This window comes from Nyctereutes procyonoides, unplaced genomic scaffold, assembly GCF_905146905.1.
Source record: "Nyctereutes procyonoides isolate TBG_1078 unplaced genomic scaffold, NYPRO_anot_genome, whole genome shotgun sequence".
In the NCBI taxonomy this organism is placed as follows: domain Eukaryota; kingdom Metazoa; phylum Chordata; class Mammalia; order Carnivora; family Canidae; genus Nyctereutes; species Nyctereutes procyonoides.
The window spans coordinates 56,981,629-56,999,173 of record NW_026575121.1 but is presented as its reverse complement, the minus strand read 5'-3'; the positions used below and the strand labels follow the sequence as shown (position 1 = coordinate 56,999,173).

The following is a 17,545-nucleotide window of genomic DNA, read 5'->3' as shown; positions in this document are numbered from 1 at the left end:
AGCCTGGACCCCGGCCCAGTGGAGCTCGCAGCGCGCTACCCGCGGCTTCTGCGCCAGGGGGCCTCTGGAGGCCTTCCGACACTGCTCCGGGGGCCCCCAGGGTGAGTGAGTGTAAAGCTCCAGATTTCCCTTCGGGACACAGTTCTAAGTGTGCACACAAACAAATATTGATTACATAAGAAAGCGTGTCTGCCTAATAGAGTTATGAGCGCATTACCTTACTACTTACTATCTCCTTAAAATGCATGCATAACTCATTTTGTTTCTATTTTCTCCCAACCCAGCCCGCTCCGACCTCTATCAGAGGCCTGAACCCCGGGGAGATTTAGACGGGCTTTCAAAGGAAAAGAATGCAAAATAATCTTATTTCTGCAAATTTTACAAAAGCACCGGCCCAGGGGAACACTGCTAGAGCCCAGGGCGTGGGAAGTGGCCACACAAATGAGCCCTTGAAGCTAATATTTCATTAGATTCACTGTCTTTAAAAAAAAAAAAAAGAAAAATTAAGAGATTTTATTTATTTTGAGAGAGAACACAAGTTGGGAGAGGGGCAGAGAGAAAGAGGGAATCTCAGGCAGACTCCCTGCAGAAGGTGGAGCCCAACAGCGGCCTCCATCACACCACCCTGAGATCATGACCTGAGCTGAAATCAAGAGTCGGAGGAGGCTTTACCTACTGAGACATCCAGGTGCCTCTCATTAGCTCCACTGTCAACCCACCTGGGCACCAAGTTGTACTAAATTGTTTTTCTACAGATGTTTGTCCCCCTCCCTCAGCCATTCTCTATTCTCTGTACCTTATTTTATATAGAGAGAGAATATTTCATATTAAAAACAAACAGGGGATCCCTGGGTGGCGCAGCGGTTTGGCGCCTGCCTTTGGCCCAGGGCGCGGCGATCCTGGAGACTCGGGATCGAATCCCACGTCAGGCTCCCGGTGCATGGAGCCTGCTTCTCCCTCTGCCTATGTCTCTGCCAATCTCTCTCTCTCTCTCTCTCTCTCTCTCTATCAAAAAAAAAAAAAAGATTTAAAAACAAACAACGACAAATAGACACGTATCTTGCCATCAGTCAGAGCGCTCCAGGTCAAACCCAGGCTCTTGAGGATAGCTTCCTGTGTCACCTAATAAATGCCAGGCACAAGGGTAGACTACTTACATAAAGTAATAATCAAAGCAACTCTAGAAAATACGTAATGAGAAACCCTTGATTATCTTTGAACCAACCGTTAGAAAAGCCAAAATATCATGGTAAATTGGAGACTAAAGTTTGAATCAATTTGGAGTTTGGCTTCATAATCCATGGTTCTTCTCTTAGATCAGCAACATAAAGTGCAAACTCTGATACTGTAGGGAGCTCAGTAGATGCTGAACAAGGTGCAAATGTGCACAGACAAATGTCCTTTCATAAGATGGGCAACTATGGGATGTCCTCCACCAAAACTGTTGGGTGCTGCTCCAAAATAAATTAAATAGTAGGTAGAGAAATTACCATCACCAGAGTATCCTGTGACTTTAAAACTTCATAGCTGATTTCAGAGACATTTTTGGATAACTTAGGTGAATTAGACATACTAGGAAATGGTTGTTGGACTCGAAGGAGCCCTAAGTCTAGCTCTACTACAAACTAATACTGTGAATTAAATAAGTGTCAGTTTTGCAAAATGCGATTTTTGCACACTAAGGACCCCTAAGGGCACTTAACAGCTTCAAAATGTTCTCAGAATCCATTGCAGCAAAATATCACTTTCTTATAATACCACATCTTAGAGCAACAATATCTTATGCTGAGGAAACAATTCCAAAAGTTGTTTCCCCCCATTGTCATGGATAATTTCTCAATTCTCCATGAAAGAGGACAGGCCATAACAAAACGTTGGTAGAAATCAACAGCTCCTGGGACTTAAGGACTGAGTTTGTTTTCATCTCAATCTTGAATACTTAGCACAATTACTGCGTTGGTGCTGAATAAAGGTTTGCCAAACGATTTTATTTTTAATCCTGGAACGGACGCTAAGAGTCCATAGTTGATTTCTGGGCATGCAACTCTTTATGTCCGTATTAAAAATTATGCATTACGTATTTTTTATGAATCATGTATTATTTCTGCATGAAGAGCCAAGAACTCACATCAAAGTTGTAACACCGTGAGAAACAAGTAGGAAAGGACAGCCTTGGGCAATTTTGCAAATGCCTGTTTTTCCATTTGAATGAAACAGCAGACGTTTTGGGAGGGGAGATGCCCCTTTCAATCCTGGGCACCCTCACGACCAGGCAGCGAGACGAGCGTCGGCGCCCCTGTTCACAGACGGGGCCCGGCACACCCAGGCGCCGTCATTGCTACGGAGTACGCCACGCGGACCGAGGACTGGGCTCACGGCCCAAGTAAGGAGCCAGTACGCAAAGTGCGCTCGATCCTCGCTCAGAGACGAGATCCACCCTCATCGGTCAACCACTTGCGACGGGCACCGCTGCTTCGGGAGGCTAACAGGAGTCGCGCTGGCAGCTACCGGCGTCCTCCGCAGCCTGGCACGGAGCGCCCCGGCCTAGCCGGAGCGTCCCCGCGCGTGCGCGCAGCACCCCCGTGACGTCACGGCCCGCGCTGCGGCTGCGCCGGCGCCGGATTTGAGGAGTCGGGCGTCTCCCGGCCTCAGCGGCGAGTGCGTCTGCGCTCGGAGCAGCTGGCGGAACCGGCTCCCGGTGCTGCGGCTTCCGGTCTGGTGACCTCACCTGCGGCTCGGCTGGCGGTAGGACGTTTGCGCGGCGGCGCGGCCCGGGGGGCGGCGGGGGGGGAGGGGGGAGAGTGCCGCGGGCACGTCGGGGCAGGCGGGCGCCGGGACTGGCTGACGAGCGGAAGGGGGCCCGCCCCGAGTCTTCTCAGCCCGGCACAGGCGTGTGGGCTTGAAAGTTCGTTTTTCTTGTTTCGGGACAAAAAGTGTGGCAGTCCCTCCGCCCCTCCGGGCGTCACAGGTGCAGGGCCCGGGCCACCTCGGCGACCGCGCTGCGTTAGAAGGCGGGCCTTGGGCTCGGGGCCCTTGATCTGGACCCCCATCCCCGGGACGCGGGGGCAGGGGACGGACGGGAGTTCGCCCGCGTCTCCCCCCGGGCCCGTGCCGGCCGCGGTGTTGCAGTGGTTGTGGACGTTCTGATTCCGGGGACCCCCCTTCCCCAAGCCGGTGGGGACCCTCGGGCTCGGAAAGGTAACGGGATGCGCGCCCGCGGTCCGCGGCCGGCTTCCTTAGAGGGGGGGCGGAGGAGGGGTGTGCCCCCCCATCCCCCGTGGTTCCGCAGGCGGGCACCCCTGCCTGGAGCCGGACGGAGAGGCTGGAGCCTTGCTGCTCTTCTCACATCTCGTCTTTTGTCGTCCTTTCGGCTCCCGCCGCCTTCTGGCCTTTTCCTGGCCCAGATTCCTTTCTGCTGAGACTCCCCCCCCCCCCCCCCGAATGTCACAAGTGCTTGGAAGGGAGGCTGCTGTAAACCTTTGTCCCCTAGGGAAGAGCATCGTCTGCCCAGGGGCTGTGTGAAGGACACTTAACTTGCACCAGTCGCTTTCTCTCCTGTAAAATCACACTGAGTCATCACAGTCACGGAATACAACCTTGCTAGTATGTTTTGTTGTGTCACTTTAGGACAAGACAGGCAGCCGCTGAGTAGACGATGAGTCATTCTTGTATACGAATTGTACTCATTCTCTTGAATGTTTTGCTCATGTTTATTAAAAGGTAAGCGTATCCCTCCCTTTCTTCCTTAATATTTTGTGACATTTACATTTTAAATGTCACTTGCATCAACAAGCATTATGGAACTAAACTTAAGGATTCGCTGACTGCCAAGTACTGTGTTAAGCACCTTGTGTACATACCGGATGTCATCCTCACCTCACCTTCTACAGTCATTACCCCCGTTTTACACTACAGAAACTGACAAAGACATTATGTGGCTGCCCCATGTCACGCAGCTATTAAGTTGTTGAGTTCACAGTTGAACTCACATTTAGTGGTCTCTAGAGCCTGAACCCTAACCACAAACGGTTTTTTGTTTTTTTTTTTTTTTTTCACAAATCAAAGACATCAGCTAGCAACCTCAGAATCCAGAAAATAAAATGAGAATGTTTAAAAGCAGTGGAAATTCTAATGTTTGACTTTTTTGTACAATTTTCTTTTTTCTTTTTTTTTTTTTTTTGGTACAATTTTAATGAGTAAAAACATTTAAGCCTACTCATACTAATTTTGGAACCCTTGTTGTATTTAGAGCAATTTTGGGATACATGTTTAACCTAGATTTCAATGTGGTTATAAAGTAATTTGAGTCTTTGGAGATTGTTGAGAGAAACCAAGACCAAGTAGAACATTCAGATATTTAGAAACTATATACCCATCTTGAATGCTCAGAAAAGTATTTCTTAACATTCTTCATATTATATCTATATATAATATATGAATTATAAATACAAGATTATATACTGGCTTGAGGGAGCCTGTTTTGAGAGGTAGACAGTGAACATACATAACCAGGTGGTTCAGTCAGTTATGCAGATGAGAAGAGAGAGGGAGCAGTTACTGATTCAAAGATAAAAGTCTCAGGAAAATGGTGTCTCATGGGTTTACCTCTTGGTCTAACTGACTCCATAGAAGTTGAATTTCCTTTGTCAGGCATTAGACTGGGAAGTGTGGCCTTTCTGCCAAAAGGCCACCAAATGGGTGTTGAGAAACTTACCCAGTGCAGTCACAGCTGCTAAATGTTTTTGACCAAACTGAATCCTAACCGGCATATGTGGGGGGTTTGCGGGGGTATGACCAGCTGCTGGCCTTTCCTAATGTGATCTTCCAGGGACCCAACTCTAGGGGCTCAGTAATCCATTCCACAAACAGACCTACCAAGTGCCAGGCGCTACGGACACAGATCACCCCTCCTGAGTTTCTGGAGACTGTAGTAAAAGTGGTCCCATATCCAGCCATTGGATCTCTTGTGCCAGATATCAGACAATGCAGCGGTGTGCCGGCAGTGTGTGTGCCTTCTTGTCTGCTGCTGCAGGGACTCTAGTGGTCTCCAGAGATGACAATAGACCTCCTTCCTCCCTGTAAGGCTGCTCTGACTCCCTGCTCTCTAGGCAACATGGGGATGTGCCAGGAGGTGTCTGAAACCACAAGACAGAATGTAGTTTATATTCTTAGGATGCACATTTTTACTTGAAGTCCTTATCGGGAGAGTGAATTGATTTTAATGTTACTTAGTTTAAATATAATAGCTCTGATATCATATAGATTTTAATAGAATTTGCTGGGATGCCTAGGTGGCTCAGTTAAGCATCAGACTCCTGATTTCAGCTCAGATCATGATCTCAGGGTGTGAGGTTGAGCCCCGTGTCATTCTCTGCACTGGGCATGGAACCTTCTTAAGATTCTCTCTCTCCCGCTCTCTCTGCCCCTCCCCACCTCTTAAAAAAAAAAGAAAAGAATTTGCATGAATATTTAAAATTTCAAAGAAATTTGACACTTCTGGTGACCACTTTAGGAAATAGTCTAGACCCTAACCCAGCAAGGTACCTGTTATTTCCTCTCTGACTTTAGACAATGCTTCAGTGAAAAACTGTCTCGTGACATTTTACTTTTGTTAAAACATTTAGCATTTTATAATTACTTCCCGCTATATCCCCTTTTTCTTTAACAGTATGTATGCTGTATTAAGGCAGAAGCATACTATTTGCCTATAGTATGTTTCTCTGGTGCATATGTAGCTGGTGAATTGTTGGAGGGTAAATGGCATGTGAATATGAACAAAAAACTGTACTAATGAATTTGAATTTATAAAGCTATTTAAATTACTATGATAAAATAGAGCTAAAAGAAGTACATTACGTAAGGATTTCATGGAGAAGGTTTTTTAAGTTGGGTTTTGAATACTGGAGTGATTTGGCATAGCTAGTAGTGAAATGAAAGTAAACACAGACATAGGCTTTGTTTGGCTAAAAGAAGATTTTTTTTTTTTCTTCCTGCAAAGCCAAGTTTCAATTCAGTGATTTGTTAAAAACATCTATTTCTGATGTTGTGTGGTAGTCTGACAGGAGAAGAGGAGAAATGTAAGGAAAGGCCTTCCCTCAGAAACCCAGAAACGAAATTAATTGAGCCTTGTTTTTCTGTTATTGTTATTCTTTTGCATTATGTGCTAAGTAAGGAATGGAATCATTAATTCACTGAAAGTTGGATTTAGGGAGAAAAACAAAGTGGTCCATCTCAGTATTGTAAATGTAGGGAAAGGGGCTGGTGAGACTTTCGTTAATAAATACTAAATAAGATTGAAGTAAAATAGTTGATTTTTCACTAAATGTAGAGATTGAGAAGAGATATAATTTATAGAATTAATTCATTTTCATGTAGCAAACATTGATAAACATTTATTACAAACGAGGCACTCTCTGTAAGGTCTTTACATTAAATATTTAGTTGAATTTTATCTTTTATTTAAAGCTATTCTCTTTTTGCCTTATTAGTTAAACCAGAGGATTCACCATCACTTCTATGGCTGCCACACAGACTTCACAAACTGTTGCATCTCACGTTCCTTTTGCAGATTTGTGTTCAACTTTAGAACGAATACAGAGAAGTAAAGGACGTGAAGAAAAAACCAGACACTTCAGAGAATTTTTAGATTCTTGGAGAAGATTTCATGATGCCCTTCATAAGAACCAAAAAGATGTCAGAGACTCTTTTTATCCAGCAATGAGACTTATTCTTCCTCAGCTAGAAAGAGAGAGAATGGCCTATGGAATCAAAGAAACTATGCTTGCTAAACTTTATATCGAATTGCTTAATTTACCTAAAGAAGGAAAAGACGCCCTTAAACTTTTAAATTACAGAACACCCACTGGAACTCGTGGAGATGCTGGGGACTTTGCAACAATTGCGTATTTTGTGTTGAAACCAAGATGTTTGCAGAAAGGAAGTTTAACCATACAGCAAGTAAATGACATTTTAGACTCAATTGCCAGCAATAATTCTGCCAGAAAAAAGGACCTAATAAAGAAAAGTCTTCTTCAGCTAATAACTCAGAGTTCGGCACTGGAACAAAAGTGGCTTATACGGATGATTGTAAAGGACTTAAAACTTGGTTTTAGTGAGCAATCTGTATTCTCTGCTTTCCATAATGATGCTGCAGAGTTGCATAATGTCACTACAGATCTGGAAAAAGTCTGTAGGCAACTGCATGATCCTTCCATAGGACTCAGTGATATTTCTATCACTTTATTCTCTGCCTTTAAACCTATGCTGGCTGCTATAGCAGATATTGAGCGAATAGAGAAGGACATGAAACACCAGAGTTTCTACATTGAAACCAAGCTAGATGGTGAGCGTATGCAAATGCACAAAGACGGGGATGTGTATCAGTATTTCTCCCGAAATGGATTTAACTATACGGATCAGTTCGGCGATTCTCCACGGGAAGGTTCTCTTACACCGTTCATTCACAGTGCATTCAAAACAGATGTACAGATCTGTATCCTGGATGGTGAGATGATGGCCTTCAACCCTAATACACAAACTTTTATGCAAAAGGGGAATAAGTTTGATATCAAAAGAATGGTGGAGGATTCTGATCTGCAGACCTGTTATTGTGTTTTTGATGTACTGATGGTTAATAATAAAAAGCTGGGACGTGAAACCCTGAAAAAGAGGTATGAAATTCTTACTAGTGTTTTTACGCCAATACCAGGTAGAATAGAAATAGTGCAAAAAGCACAGGCTCATACTAAGAAAGAAGTAATCGATGCTTTGAATGAAGCAATAGATAAAAGAGAAGAGGGAATCATGATAAAACATCCTCTATCTATTTACAAGCCAGACAAAAGAGGTGAAGGATGGTTAAAAATTAAGCCTGAGTACGTAGATGGGCTGATGGATGAACTGGACATCTTAATTGTTGGGGGCTATTGGGGCAAAGGTTCACGAGGTGGAATGATGTCTCATTTTTTGTGTGCTGTAGCAGAGAAGCCTCCTCCTGGTGAAAAACCGTCAGTGTTTCATACTCTGTGCCGTGTTGGTTCAGGTTATACTATGAAAGAACTGTATGATCTGGGTTTAAAATTGGCCAAACATTGGAAGCCTTTCCATAAAAAAGCTCTACCAAGCAGCATTTTATGTGGAACAGAGAAGCCAGAAGTATACATTGAGCCTTGTAATTCTGTCATTGTTCAAGTTAAGGCGACAGAGATTGTCTCCAGTGATATGTATAAAACTGGCTGCACATTGCGTTTTCCACGGATTGAAAAGATAAGGGAAGACAAGGAGTGGCATGAATGTACTACTGTGGATGACTTAGAGCAACTTCGAGGGAAAGCATCTGGAAAGCTTGCATCTAAACACCTTGACATAGGTGGTGATGATGAACCACAAGAAAAGAAGCGGAAAGCTGTGCCAAAGATTAAGAAAATTATTGGAATTATCGAGCACTTGAAAGCACCCAACCTTTCTAATATAAATAAGGTTTCTAATATATTTGAAGATGTGGAGTTTTGTGTTATGAGTGGAACAGACAGCCATCCAAAGCCTGACCTGGAGAACAGAATTGCAGAATTTGGTGGTTATATAGTACAAAACCCAGGCCCAGACACGTACTGCGTGATTGCAGGATCGGAGAACATCAGAGTGAAAAACATCATTTCTTCAAATAAACATGATGTTGTCAAGCCTGAGTGGCTGTTAGAGTGTTTTAAGACCAAAAGCTGTGTGCCGTGGCAGCCTCGCTTTATGATTCACATGTGCCCATCGACAAAAGAACATTTTGCCCGTGAATATGATTGTTACGGTGACAGTTATTTTGTTGATATAGATTTGAACCAACTGAAGGAAGTGTTCTCAGGAATTAAAAATTCTAGCAAACAAACTCCAAGAGAAATGGCTTCTCTGATTGCTGATTTAGAATATCGGTATTCCTGGGACCGCTCCCCACTCTGTCTGTTCCGACATTGTATTGTTTATCTGGACTTGTATGCTGTTATTAATGACTTGAGTACCAAAATCGAGGGAACAAGATTAGCAATTACAGCTTTGGAGCTTCGATTTCATGGAGCAAAAGTAGTTTCTTGCTTAGCTCAGGGAGTGTCTCATGTAATCATTGGGGAGGATCATAGTCGTGTTGCAGTTTTAAAATCTTTTCGAAGAACTCTTAAGAGAAAGTTTAAAATCCTGCAACAAGATTGGGTAACTGAGTCAATAGACAAGTGTGAGTTGCAGGAGGAAAATCAATATTTGGTTTAAAGCTAGCTTTTCTAGTGAGGAAAGCCTGTGATCTGGTGGCCACATTGTAACATGTGGTCATAATAAAATATCAAACTATATTTTTATCCCTTAAAATTAAGCTTAAATATATTAGATATAGAAAAACAATAATTTTAACTTTTGAGATAAGACACTGAATGGACCAAAGCCAAGGAAAAAAATTCATTTTAACAGTGTAGTATTTAATGACTTTTAAAACCAAGATGAGGGACACCTGGATGGCTTAGTGGTTGATCATCTGCCTTTGGCTCAGATCCTATCCCAGGGGCCTGGGATCGAGTTCCACATCGCGCTCCCCACAGGGAGCCTGCTTCTCTCTCTGCCTATGTCTCTGCCTCTCTCTCTCTCTGTGTCTCTCATGAATAAATAAATAAAATCTTTTTTAAAAAAAGGTTTTTTTAAATAAATAAAACCAAGATGAAATAAACAGCTTAAAAAAGAGGCATTTATATAATATCCCTACTGAAATCTAGAATTCTGACCCAAATATTAATAAAATACATTCAGAAGCTTTTAGAATCATTAAAAGCATTGATCTAAGTGGATTTTCTGAAGTAAAATTTTAATAGTTTTTATCTAATAAAAGCATTGCAAGAAAAAAGAATTGTTACAATCGGACATATATTATGTCTTTTAAACTGAAGGTGGAAATATAAAATGTGAAATGTAAACAAATTTTTAAAGTTAAGGACAACCTCGGGAATAAAACCTCATTAAAAAAACTTGTTAATGGCATCATTAGGTAAATTAGGAGAAATAAAAGTAGATGAATTTAATTAAAAGAAACTTGCAGTTTTAAAAATACTTGACCCACATTTATTTTTTTTTTCAAAACTAGAGCATGTTTTAAAGAGAATGTTTTTAGGGGAACTGTACACCAGGATAAACAGTATTCACAGAGAGTGGTTTTCCTAGATGTAATCCATTGAGTACATGTCAAAATGGCATATGTCTCGTGACTTCCATTACATAAGGGTAAACTGCTTTGACTATTTAAAATGATTTTTATCCTTAGGTTATTTAAATTCAGTATGTATAATATGTATTACATTTGGATTTATATACCAAATTTTGGAATACAGTCTATTCATTTTGAAAAATATGTTTTCATGACACCTTTGCAATATTTGAAATATGGTACCTGAGGAAATGTTATTATTTATTTGTAAGTAATTTGAAATTTTATCGAAACAGTGGAACAAATGTTATTATATTTCTTAATTTAAATAAAATATTTAATATGCTATTAAAATGTATGATGTATTTATTTTAGAACACTTCATAATAGTTATTTCAATCATAAATATGGTATCAATATAATTTTTTACAGATTCAAATCAGATTCCTATTTGAGGTCCTTTCTATTTCATATTAGAATGAACTTTATTAAAAACTTAAACTTTCAAAGTTTTAGAATACCTATTGAGAAAAACTACAAAATAGACACCAGTAAGAATAATAAGGGAGGAAAGTACACAATTTTACCACCAAAGCTATTAACATTCCCTGTTTTATGTTATTGATAGTAAGGAAAGCACAAAATATTTTATTTACAGTGTAGCAGATAAATATAAAACTACAATGCTGTATATGATCAGCTTTTCTCAATGGGTGGATTTACAGGTCACTAAAATATACCAACAGGTCACTAAAATATACCAACATCACTTTAAATTGTTGTACACTGTCCTACTGAATGTAGTGTAATGCATTCAGCTAGCCCTTATTGTCACCTAACAGGTTATTTGACCTTGCACCCACTGCTGCCCCCCCAACTTTTTTGTTTTCCTACTAAACAAAATAAATCTGAATCATAGTCTGTGTTTTCTAGTTTTGTTTGTTTCTTATACATTCTTAGAATGGAGTCGCTGATTCAAAATTAATGTATTTTTTAGTAAATTGATGTGCATTTATGCAAAGTGCCTTTCTAGTTTCTTCTCATCTTTCTCATCCCTAAATGTAGAGTTTAGTTTCTTAGCATTGGACCTATTCTCTTTCTTTATTCGCTCTGTAGGTATTCTCATCCCATCCCTTGGCTTTAACTTTGCTAATACCTCTCATGTATTTTTAGCTCTGATTTCTTTGCTGAATTCCAGTTCATGTATCTATCCACATAACATCATCACATGAAGTCTAATGAAACTCTCATACTTAATGTGTGTAACTATATCATATCAAAATTTTAAAATGAAAAAGAGAGTAGTATAATTAACCTACATGTGCACATTGCTCAGTGTGAACAATTGTCAATGATCAGTCTTTTTCATATTTATAGACCTGGATTGTTTTTTAACATTTAGATTACCTAATTTAATTTACAAGTGTTATGGATTTCTCTGGATTTCTCAAATACACTTACACTCCTTCCTAGCATTCCCCTCCTCACTAAATGGTGTATCTATTCACCCTGCTGCTCAAGATGAAAAACTTGGAGCAATCATTGGCTCCATCTGTTCTCATATTTCCAATACACAGCAAGTCTTACTGGCTAGAGTTTCCAAATAATCCAGAATATGACCTCTCACTACTCTTCCCAGTAACCATATTCTGCCCCTATTTTTCACTAGACTACAATCACCTTCTCACTGGCTTTTCTTTTTGCACTTTTATCATTGCTTTCCAGAACAACATTTTTACTTTTAAAGATGCAGTCAATTCATTTTTCTTCCACTGGTCAGAATTACTGAATTCCCATCACTCATAACTTCCAAAGTCTTAGAAATAAATGGCCAGTTGGACTTGGCCCCAATTACCTGTCTTTTGTTAGCTCTCTGATTTGATTTCCTACCAGGTACCCCCTGGCTCACCACACTGTAGTCTCACTGGTCTGTGTGCTATTGATTACAACTTCCTTCAGGTCTATAGTTTCCTCCACTCACATCCCCAATACTCACTATTCCTTCACTTTGCTTTACCTTTATTTCTTACCACTAGAATACAAATTCCATGAATAAAGGCACTTGATATAGTTTGTTCACTGTTGTAATCAGTCATTCAATAAATATTCATGCAATGTATCCTCTGAATCAGATGGGAAAGCCTACTTTGCTCTTCTTCAAAGCCATGGGTTCCTGCCAAAAAGCAGGATGAGATATTTACTGTTCAGGAACACCTTTTTCTGCATCCCTGATGGTTAGCACCGTTCTGAAAGAGTTCCTATCTTTAGGCTGATGGCATCTTCTTTGAAAATCAGGTAGCTACCCTAGCTACTTCACAGTCATGCACTTTGTTTGACATTGAAGTGAAAAGGGCTGATTTGGAAACTTGGAATTCTCACTCGGGAAAATAGGTTGAATACAGCTTTAAAACATCTAATATGGAATTCCCTGAGCACTAGAGCTATTCTATAAACCATTACCATTCAGTTTCAGCCAACATACATTTGTACTCTCTTTGATAGTCATATAAGTTTTAAAAAAAATGAGTATGACAGCCTTTGCTTTCAAGGAACTCACAGAATACCAAAAGATAGGTAATTGGAATACAAAAGATAAGTGCTTTCCTAGATAAAGGAATGATGGATTCCCTGAAAAGCCATATGCTGTAATGAAAAGAATACAAGCTTTAGGATCTAGTTATCCTGGGCTCTGTTCCAGTTTTTGCACCAATTGTCTGTGTTATCTGAGCAAATCACAGCCTCTTTGGACCTTAGTTTCTAAACTTTCAAATGGAAACTGTATCTATCTCACCCAGAATATTTGAGGACAGAATTATAGCACCCAGCATACAGAAAGGACCCTTCAGCTTTTATCTGCTGCTCTTACCTGGACCTCTCCAGAGGAGGTTAATTATACCAATGGGGGTTAATAAGTGAGTGGATTCTGGAACCATAAGTAGAATTCATCAGGCATAGTGGTATGGAGGGTGTTTCCTGACAGAGGGAAGGTAATACAGGCGTGGGGAGTACAAAAATTCAGGGGAGAGTATGTGTAAAATATTCAAATTTAGGTGGGAGGGAAAGATATAGGTAAATTTGGATAGATTTTTGAAAGATTCTAAATGCCATGCTGCAGAATATGAAAAATACATTGAAGAATTTTAAGCAAGGTATTTCAGGTTCCTGTCTAAGGCTTATTTCTTGATTCCCCCCATTTTAGTTCAAGCTCATGTAGCAAAAATACCGTCAACTGAAGGGCTTAAACAGCAAACATCTATTTCTCACAGTTCTGGAGGCTGGAGGCTGGAAGTCCAAGATCAAGGTCCCAGCATGGTTGGTTGAGGGGTGTCTTCTGTAGACTTCTTATTGTATCATACCTGGCGGAAGGCACTAATCTCAAACATGAAGGCTCCCCTCACGACTTAAACACCTTCCAAAGCTCCTACCTCCAAATACCATCACTGTTAGGGGTTAGGATTTCAACATACAGATTTGGAGGACACACAAACATTCAATCATTTTGTAGAATAAGAAAGTTTTATTTAGATGTAAATTTGTCTTTCTATCTGGGGACCTGAAGCTCCATATTCTTGAGCTTCTATAACTGGCTGCACACTCTTCCTATATATTGTTGTAAAGAGCAAATATATTTTAAAAGACATGATAGAGTACCTGGGCCATAATAGTCTCTAAACAAAAGCAATTGCCCATTTCTCTTCATCTCTGCTTTTTCTCTGGTAGAAATGTGCCAGAGACAATCCAAATTGGTCCTTGGTCAAAACTGATTTTTTCAAAAAAAAAAAAAAAAAAAAAAAACAACTGATTTTTTTTTCCCTGATCTATAGTAATGACATTAAATAGTCATTTTACTGTTATTCAGGGTACCATGTCATGTGTGATCTCAAGTAAATGATGTGTGTTCCCCAAATGTAGCACTTATCCTCACTGGATCTCGGTATTGGCATTTGTTGAGTGTTGTAAAGGACAACATGGCCTTAGGTCCCTCACAGCTCTAAAATTATTATGCATTTGTAACCTTTCATTTAGGGTTATCATGTACTAGTTGAATTAATTAAAAGCCATTTTATATCTTTGGGAAGTTGTAGTGACAGTAGGATAATAACCTGATCTATGTAAAATCAATAAATAGTTTTCATTCTTTTTTTAAAAAAGATTTTATTTATTTATTCATGAGAGAGAGAGAGAGGCAGAGAAACAGACAGAGCCCGACGTGGGACTCGATCCCAGGTCTCCAGGATCCCACCCTGGGCCAAAGGCAGGCACCAAACCCCTGCACCACCCAGGGATCCCCAATAAATGGTTTTCAATACATACTAAGTCTTAAGCATTATAGCAAATGTGAGAATTAAAAAGTAACAAAAATAAACAGCATGAAACATGAAATATGTTTTAGAATATTATATATAACTTTAAATGTTCTTAAAATTTAACTGGAAGATTTTTAGATTAAATTAATGATCCTAAATGTGTTAGGGGTATCTCTTTATTTGGAACCTATTGTTTAAATAATTAATGAAAAATAGCCAAATATGTATTCTATTAAGGAGGTATTAATTCTTAATATTACTCTTTTATACATTTAGAATTATATATATTAAAAGATCACATTTACTAGACCTCAATAATGTTAACTAAAAACTATTTTTAAAAAAGATTTTATTTGAGAGAGAGTGGTAGGGGTGGGGAGAGGGAGAGGGAGAAGCTCTGAGCAGGGAGCCTGATGATCATGACCTGAGCTGAAGGCAGACACTTAACCAACTGAGCCACTCAGCCGCCTCACTAAAGACTATTTTTACATATCTATAAAAGATACATGCTTTCTTGTATTTCTTTAGACTATTACCTGAATGCCAACAATATTAAAATTTTTGAATTGGGCAAAAGGATATAAAAACATGTATGAATGTCATGTAAGGACAGATGGCTTGCATCCTGGAGGCTTTTATTTCTTATGATATTCTTTAGAATTCACTAATAACTACAATACCATTAAAAGTCATGCAAAGAAACTTCTTTAGAAATTTGTGAAATATCTGTCAGACGATGGACTGCGGTGGGCATAGTGTAAGGTCATCCCCATGATCCCTGCATAATGGTGCTCACATTCTTGTACAATCCTCTCCACTTGATCATAGATATGACCTGTCACTGACTTCTTATCAGTAGACTATGACAATGATAGACGGCACTGCATGATTACGTTATGTTGTATAAATCTGTCTTACTAGCTGACTCTCCCCCTAGCCTCTGTTTCCCTTCTTCCCTCCCTCTTCCGCTTCCCTCTCTCCCTCCTTCTATCACTTTTCCCTCTTTCTCTCTGCTGACTTTCCCAGAAGTAAGCTGTCAAATATCTTACATCTGTGAGAAACCAGGTGCTGCCATAGCCACAAGAGCAGGGAAGCAAATGCTTTCCAAATTGAGCCTTCAGTTAGAAATGCAGCAATAGGTAACTAGTTCATGTCTCATAATGCTCTCCTCTTCCTGAAAACCTTCAGTTTCTATAAATAATAATAATAATAAATTTATAAATAAGGACTGCATATCAAAGTGCTAGTAGTGTTCGGGGCATATGGGGCAGTAAAGAAATACTTCCTTCTTTGCCATTTGCTCTGTAAGGCTTACTAGAAAAAAAAATCTAAATTGAGTGTAACACGTTTAACCTGCCCTCAATTTTGTCTTTTCTCTGCTTAGCCAATTCCAGCCAAACTGACTGACTATACTTCACCCTTTATACCTCCATGAACATCCTGTTTCTTCTGCTGAAATGTCCTCTTTGAGTACCTGCTATGACAATCCCCCAAGTTTAGATCCTATTCATCTTTGAAGATGCGATATGCCATTTTTATCATGTAATCTGCCCCAGTTTCTTAGTCATGATGCATCTCCTCCCTACAACCCAGGAACCTATCAGTTCTGTGCTTCTTATAACTTTCTGCCTCAAAATCTATTTATCTGATGTTATCTTTTGAGTTAGCACTTTGAGGATACAAATAATGCTGCATGAGTCTCTTATGCTTCAGTGTGTCTTGTGTTTATTGAGGTTCGTAAATATATTAGAATACAACTACACAGTATTGCTTCACTGCTTTTTCTTGAGAGTTCTTTCCTTGTCCGTAGTGTCACTGTTATTTTTAAGAGACTTTATCCTGACACTAATGACATCACCAGTACTCACTGCTTAAAAATTCTCTGCTGGAATAAACATACATACAGTTATAACTCAGTAGTTGAGAGCACAGACCCTAGAAACAAGGTGCCTGAGTCTGAATTCAGACTGGGCATATCTGGGCAAGCAATGCGACTTTTCTGTGTCTTGATTTCCTCTTGTATAAAATAGGGTAATAACAGCACCTACTTTATCACGTTGTTTTGAGGACTAGTTGTGTGTGTGTGTGTGTGTGTGTGCATACATATACATGCATAATGCCTGGAACACTGCATCATATCAGGTATTATTTTGTATATAATGTAGAAGGGGAATACCAGGTGCAGGGGTTCTGTGACACATGGTAATAACAGAATGTGAATTGAAGAAAAGAACTGTTATTTGTAAGGGAAAACCTTCCAACAGGCAGTCAATCATTTTTTGTCCTTTCTTCTACATAATGATTCACAGCGGGGGAGGATTTTTACACAACCCTCCTCTCACCCACCGCCCCCCACTGGGGGGGGGTGCTGGGCAGCACCTAGAGACTATTTGATTGTCAAGACTGGGGAAGTGCAACTGCCATATGGTAGACGGGGCCAAGGATGCCATTGAATATCCCATGATGAGCAGGAAAGTCCCCCACAGTGGAGCTTCACAGTGTTGAAGTGGAGAAAGCTGTTCTAGAATCATGTGAAATGTAATGGGAGAAGACACTATTTTATTTGTTAGTGATGCCTTCAGACCAGCCATAACCACAGCTTTATTGCGAGTCAGTTTTTCATTCATAAAACAAATGCTCATTCCTGATTATTTCGTTCAAAGGGGTTAGTATGTGGGTTAATTAGTGTTTGCAAATCTCTTTGAAGATGTAAAGTCCTACATAAGTGCTATTTATTATTAATTACCATTCTGGAAGACCTGTGCTGTGACCCTACTTGTTTACTAGCCCAGCCAAACCTCAAAGACCTGAGTGATACTGAATGAGTTTTGATAAGTTGGAACATTTATAATGAGAAAGATAGGCATCTGGGACCTAAGCCCATTTTTGGATGGCTGGGATATGACTCTATATAAATTAGCTCATTAAAATCAAGAAAACTATAGGTTTTGCATTGGGATCTGTTTCCTAAATTGGAGTAAATTTCTTCCAACTTTGCAAAACTGTATATAGCAAGAGAGGGTGGAATCCGTGATATAACTTTAATGATTATAAAGAAATGGAAATA

At 40.0% G+C, this 17,545-nt stretch overlaps 1 protein-coding gene across 6 annotated transcripts; it reads left to right on the top strand.

Moving 5' to 3' along the window:
- The first annotated feature begins 21 nt into the window (after positions 1 to 21).
- Positions 22 to 10,465, top strand: LIG4 (DNA ligase 4). Of its 6 annotated transcripts, none has more exons than XM_055335678.1 (2): positions 22 to 101; positions 6,489 to 10,465. In XM_055335678.1, the coding sequence occupies exon 2, from the start codon at positions 6,517 to 6,519 to the stop codon at positions 9,250 to 9,252; it is 2,736 nt and encodes a 911-aa protein (XP_055191653.1). In that variant the 5' UTR covers positions 22 to 101; positions 6,489 to 6,516; the 3' UTR covers positions 9,253 to 10,465. The 6 variants fall into 6 exon arrangements, with proteins under 6 accessions (XP_055191653.1, XP_055191650.1, XP_055191655.1 ...); XM_055335675.1 differs by lacking the exon at positions 22 to 101 and adding an exon at positions 1,799 to 2,745; XM_055335680.1 differs by lacking the exon at positions 22 to 101 and adding an exon at positions 2,632 to 2,745 and having other exon boundaries at positions 6,569 to 10,465.
- The last annotated feature ends 7,080 nt before the right edge of the window (positions 10,466 to 17,545 follow it).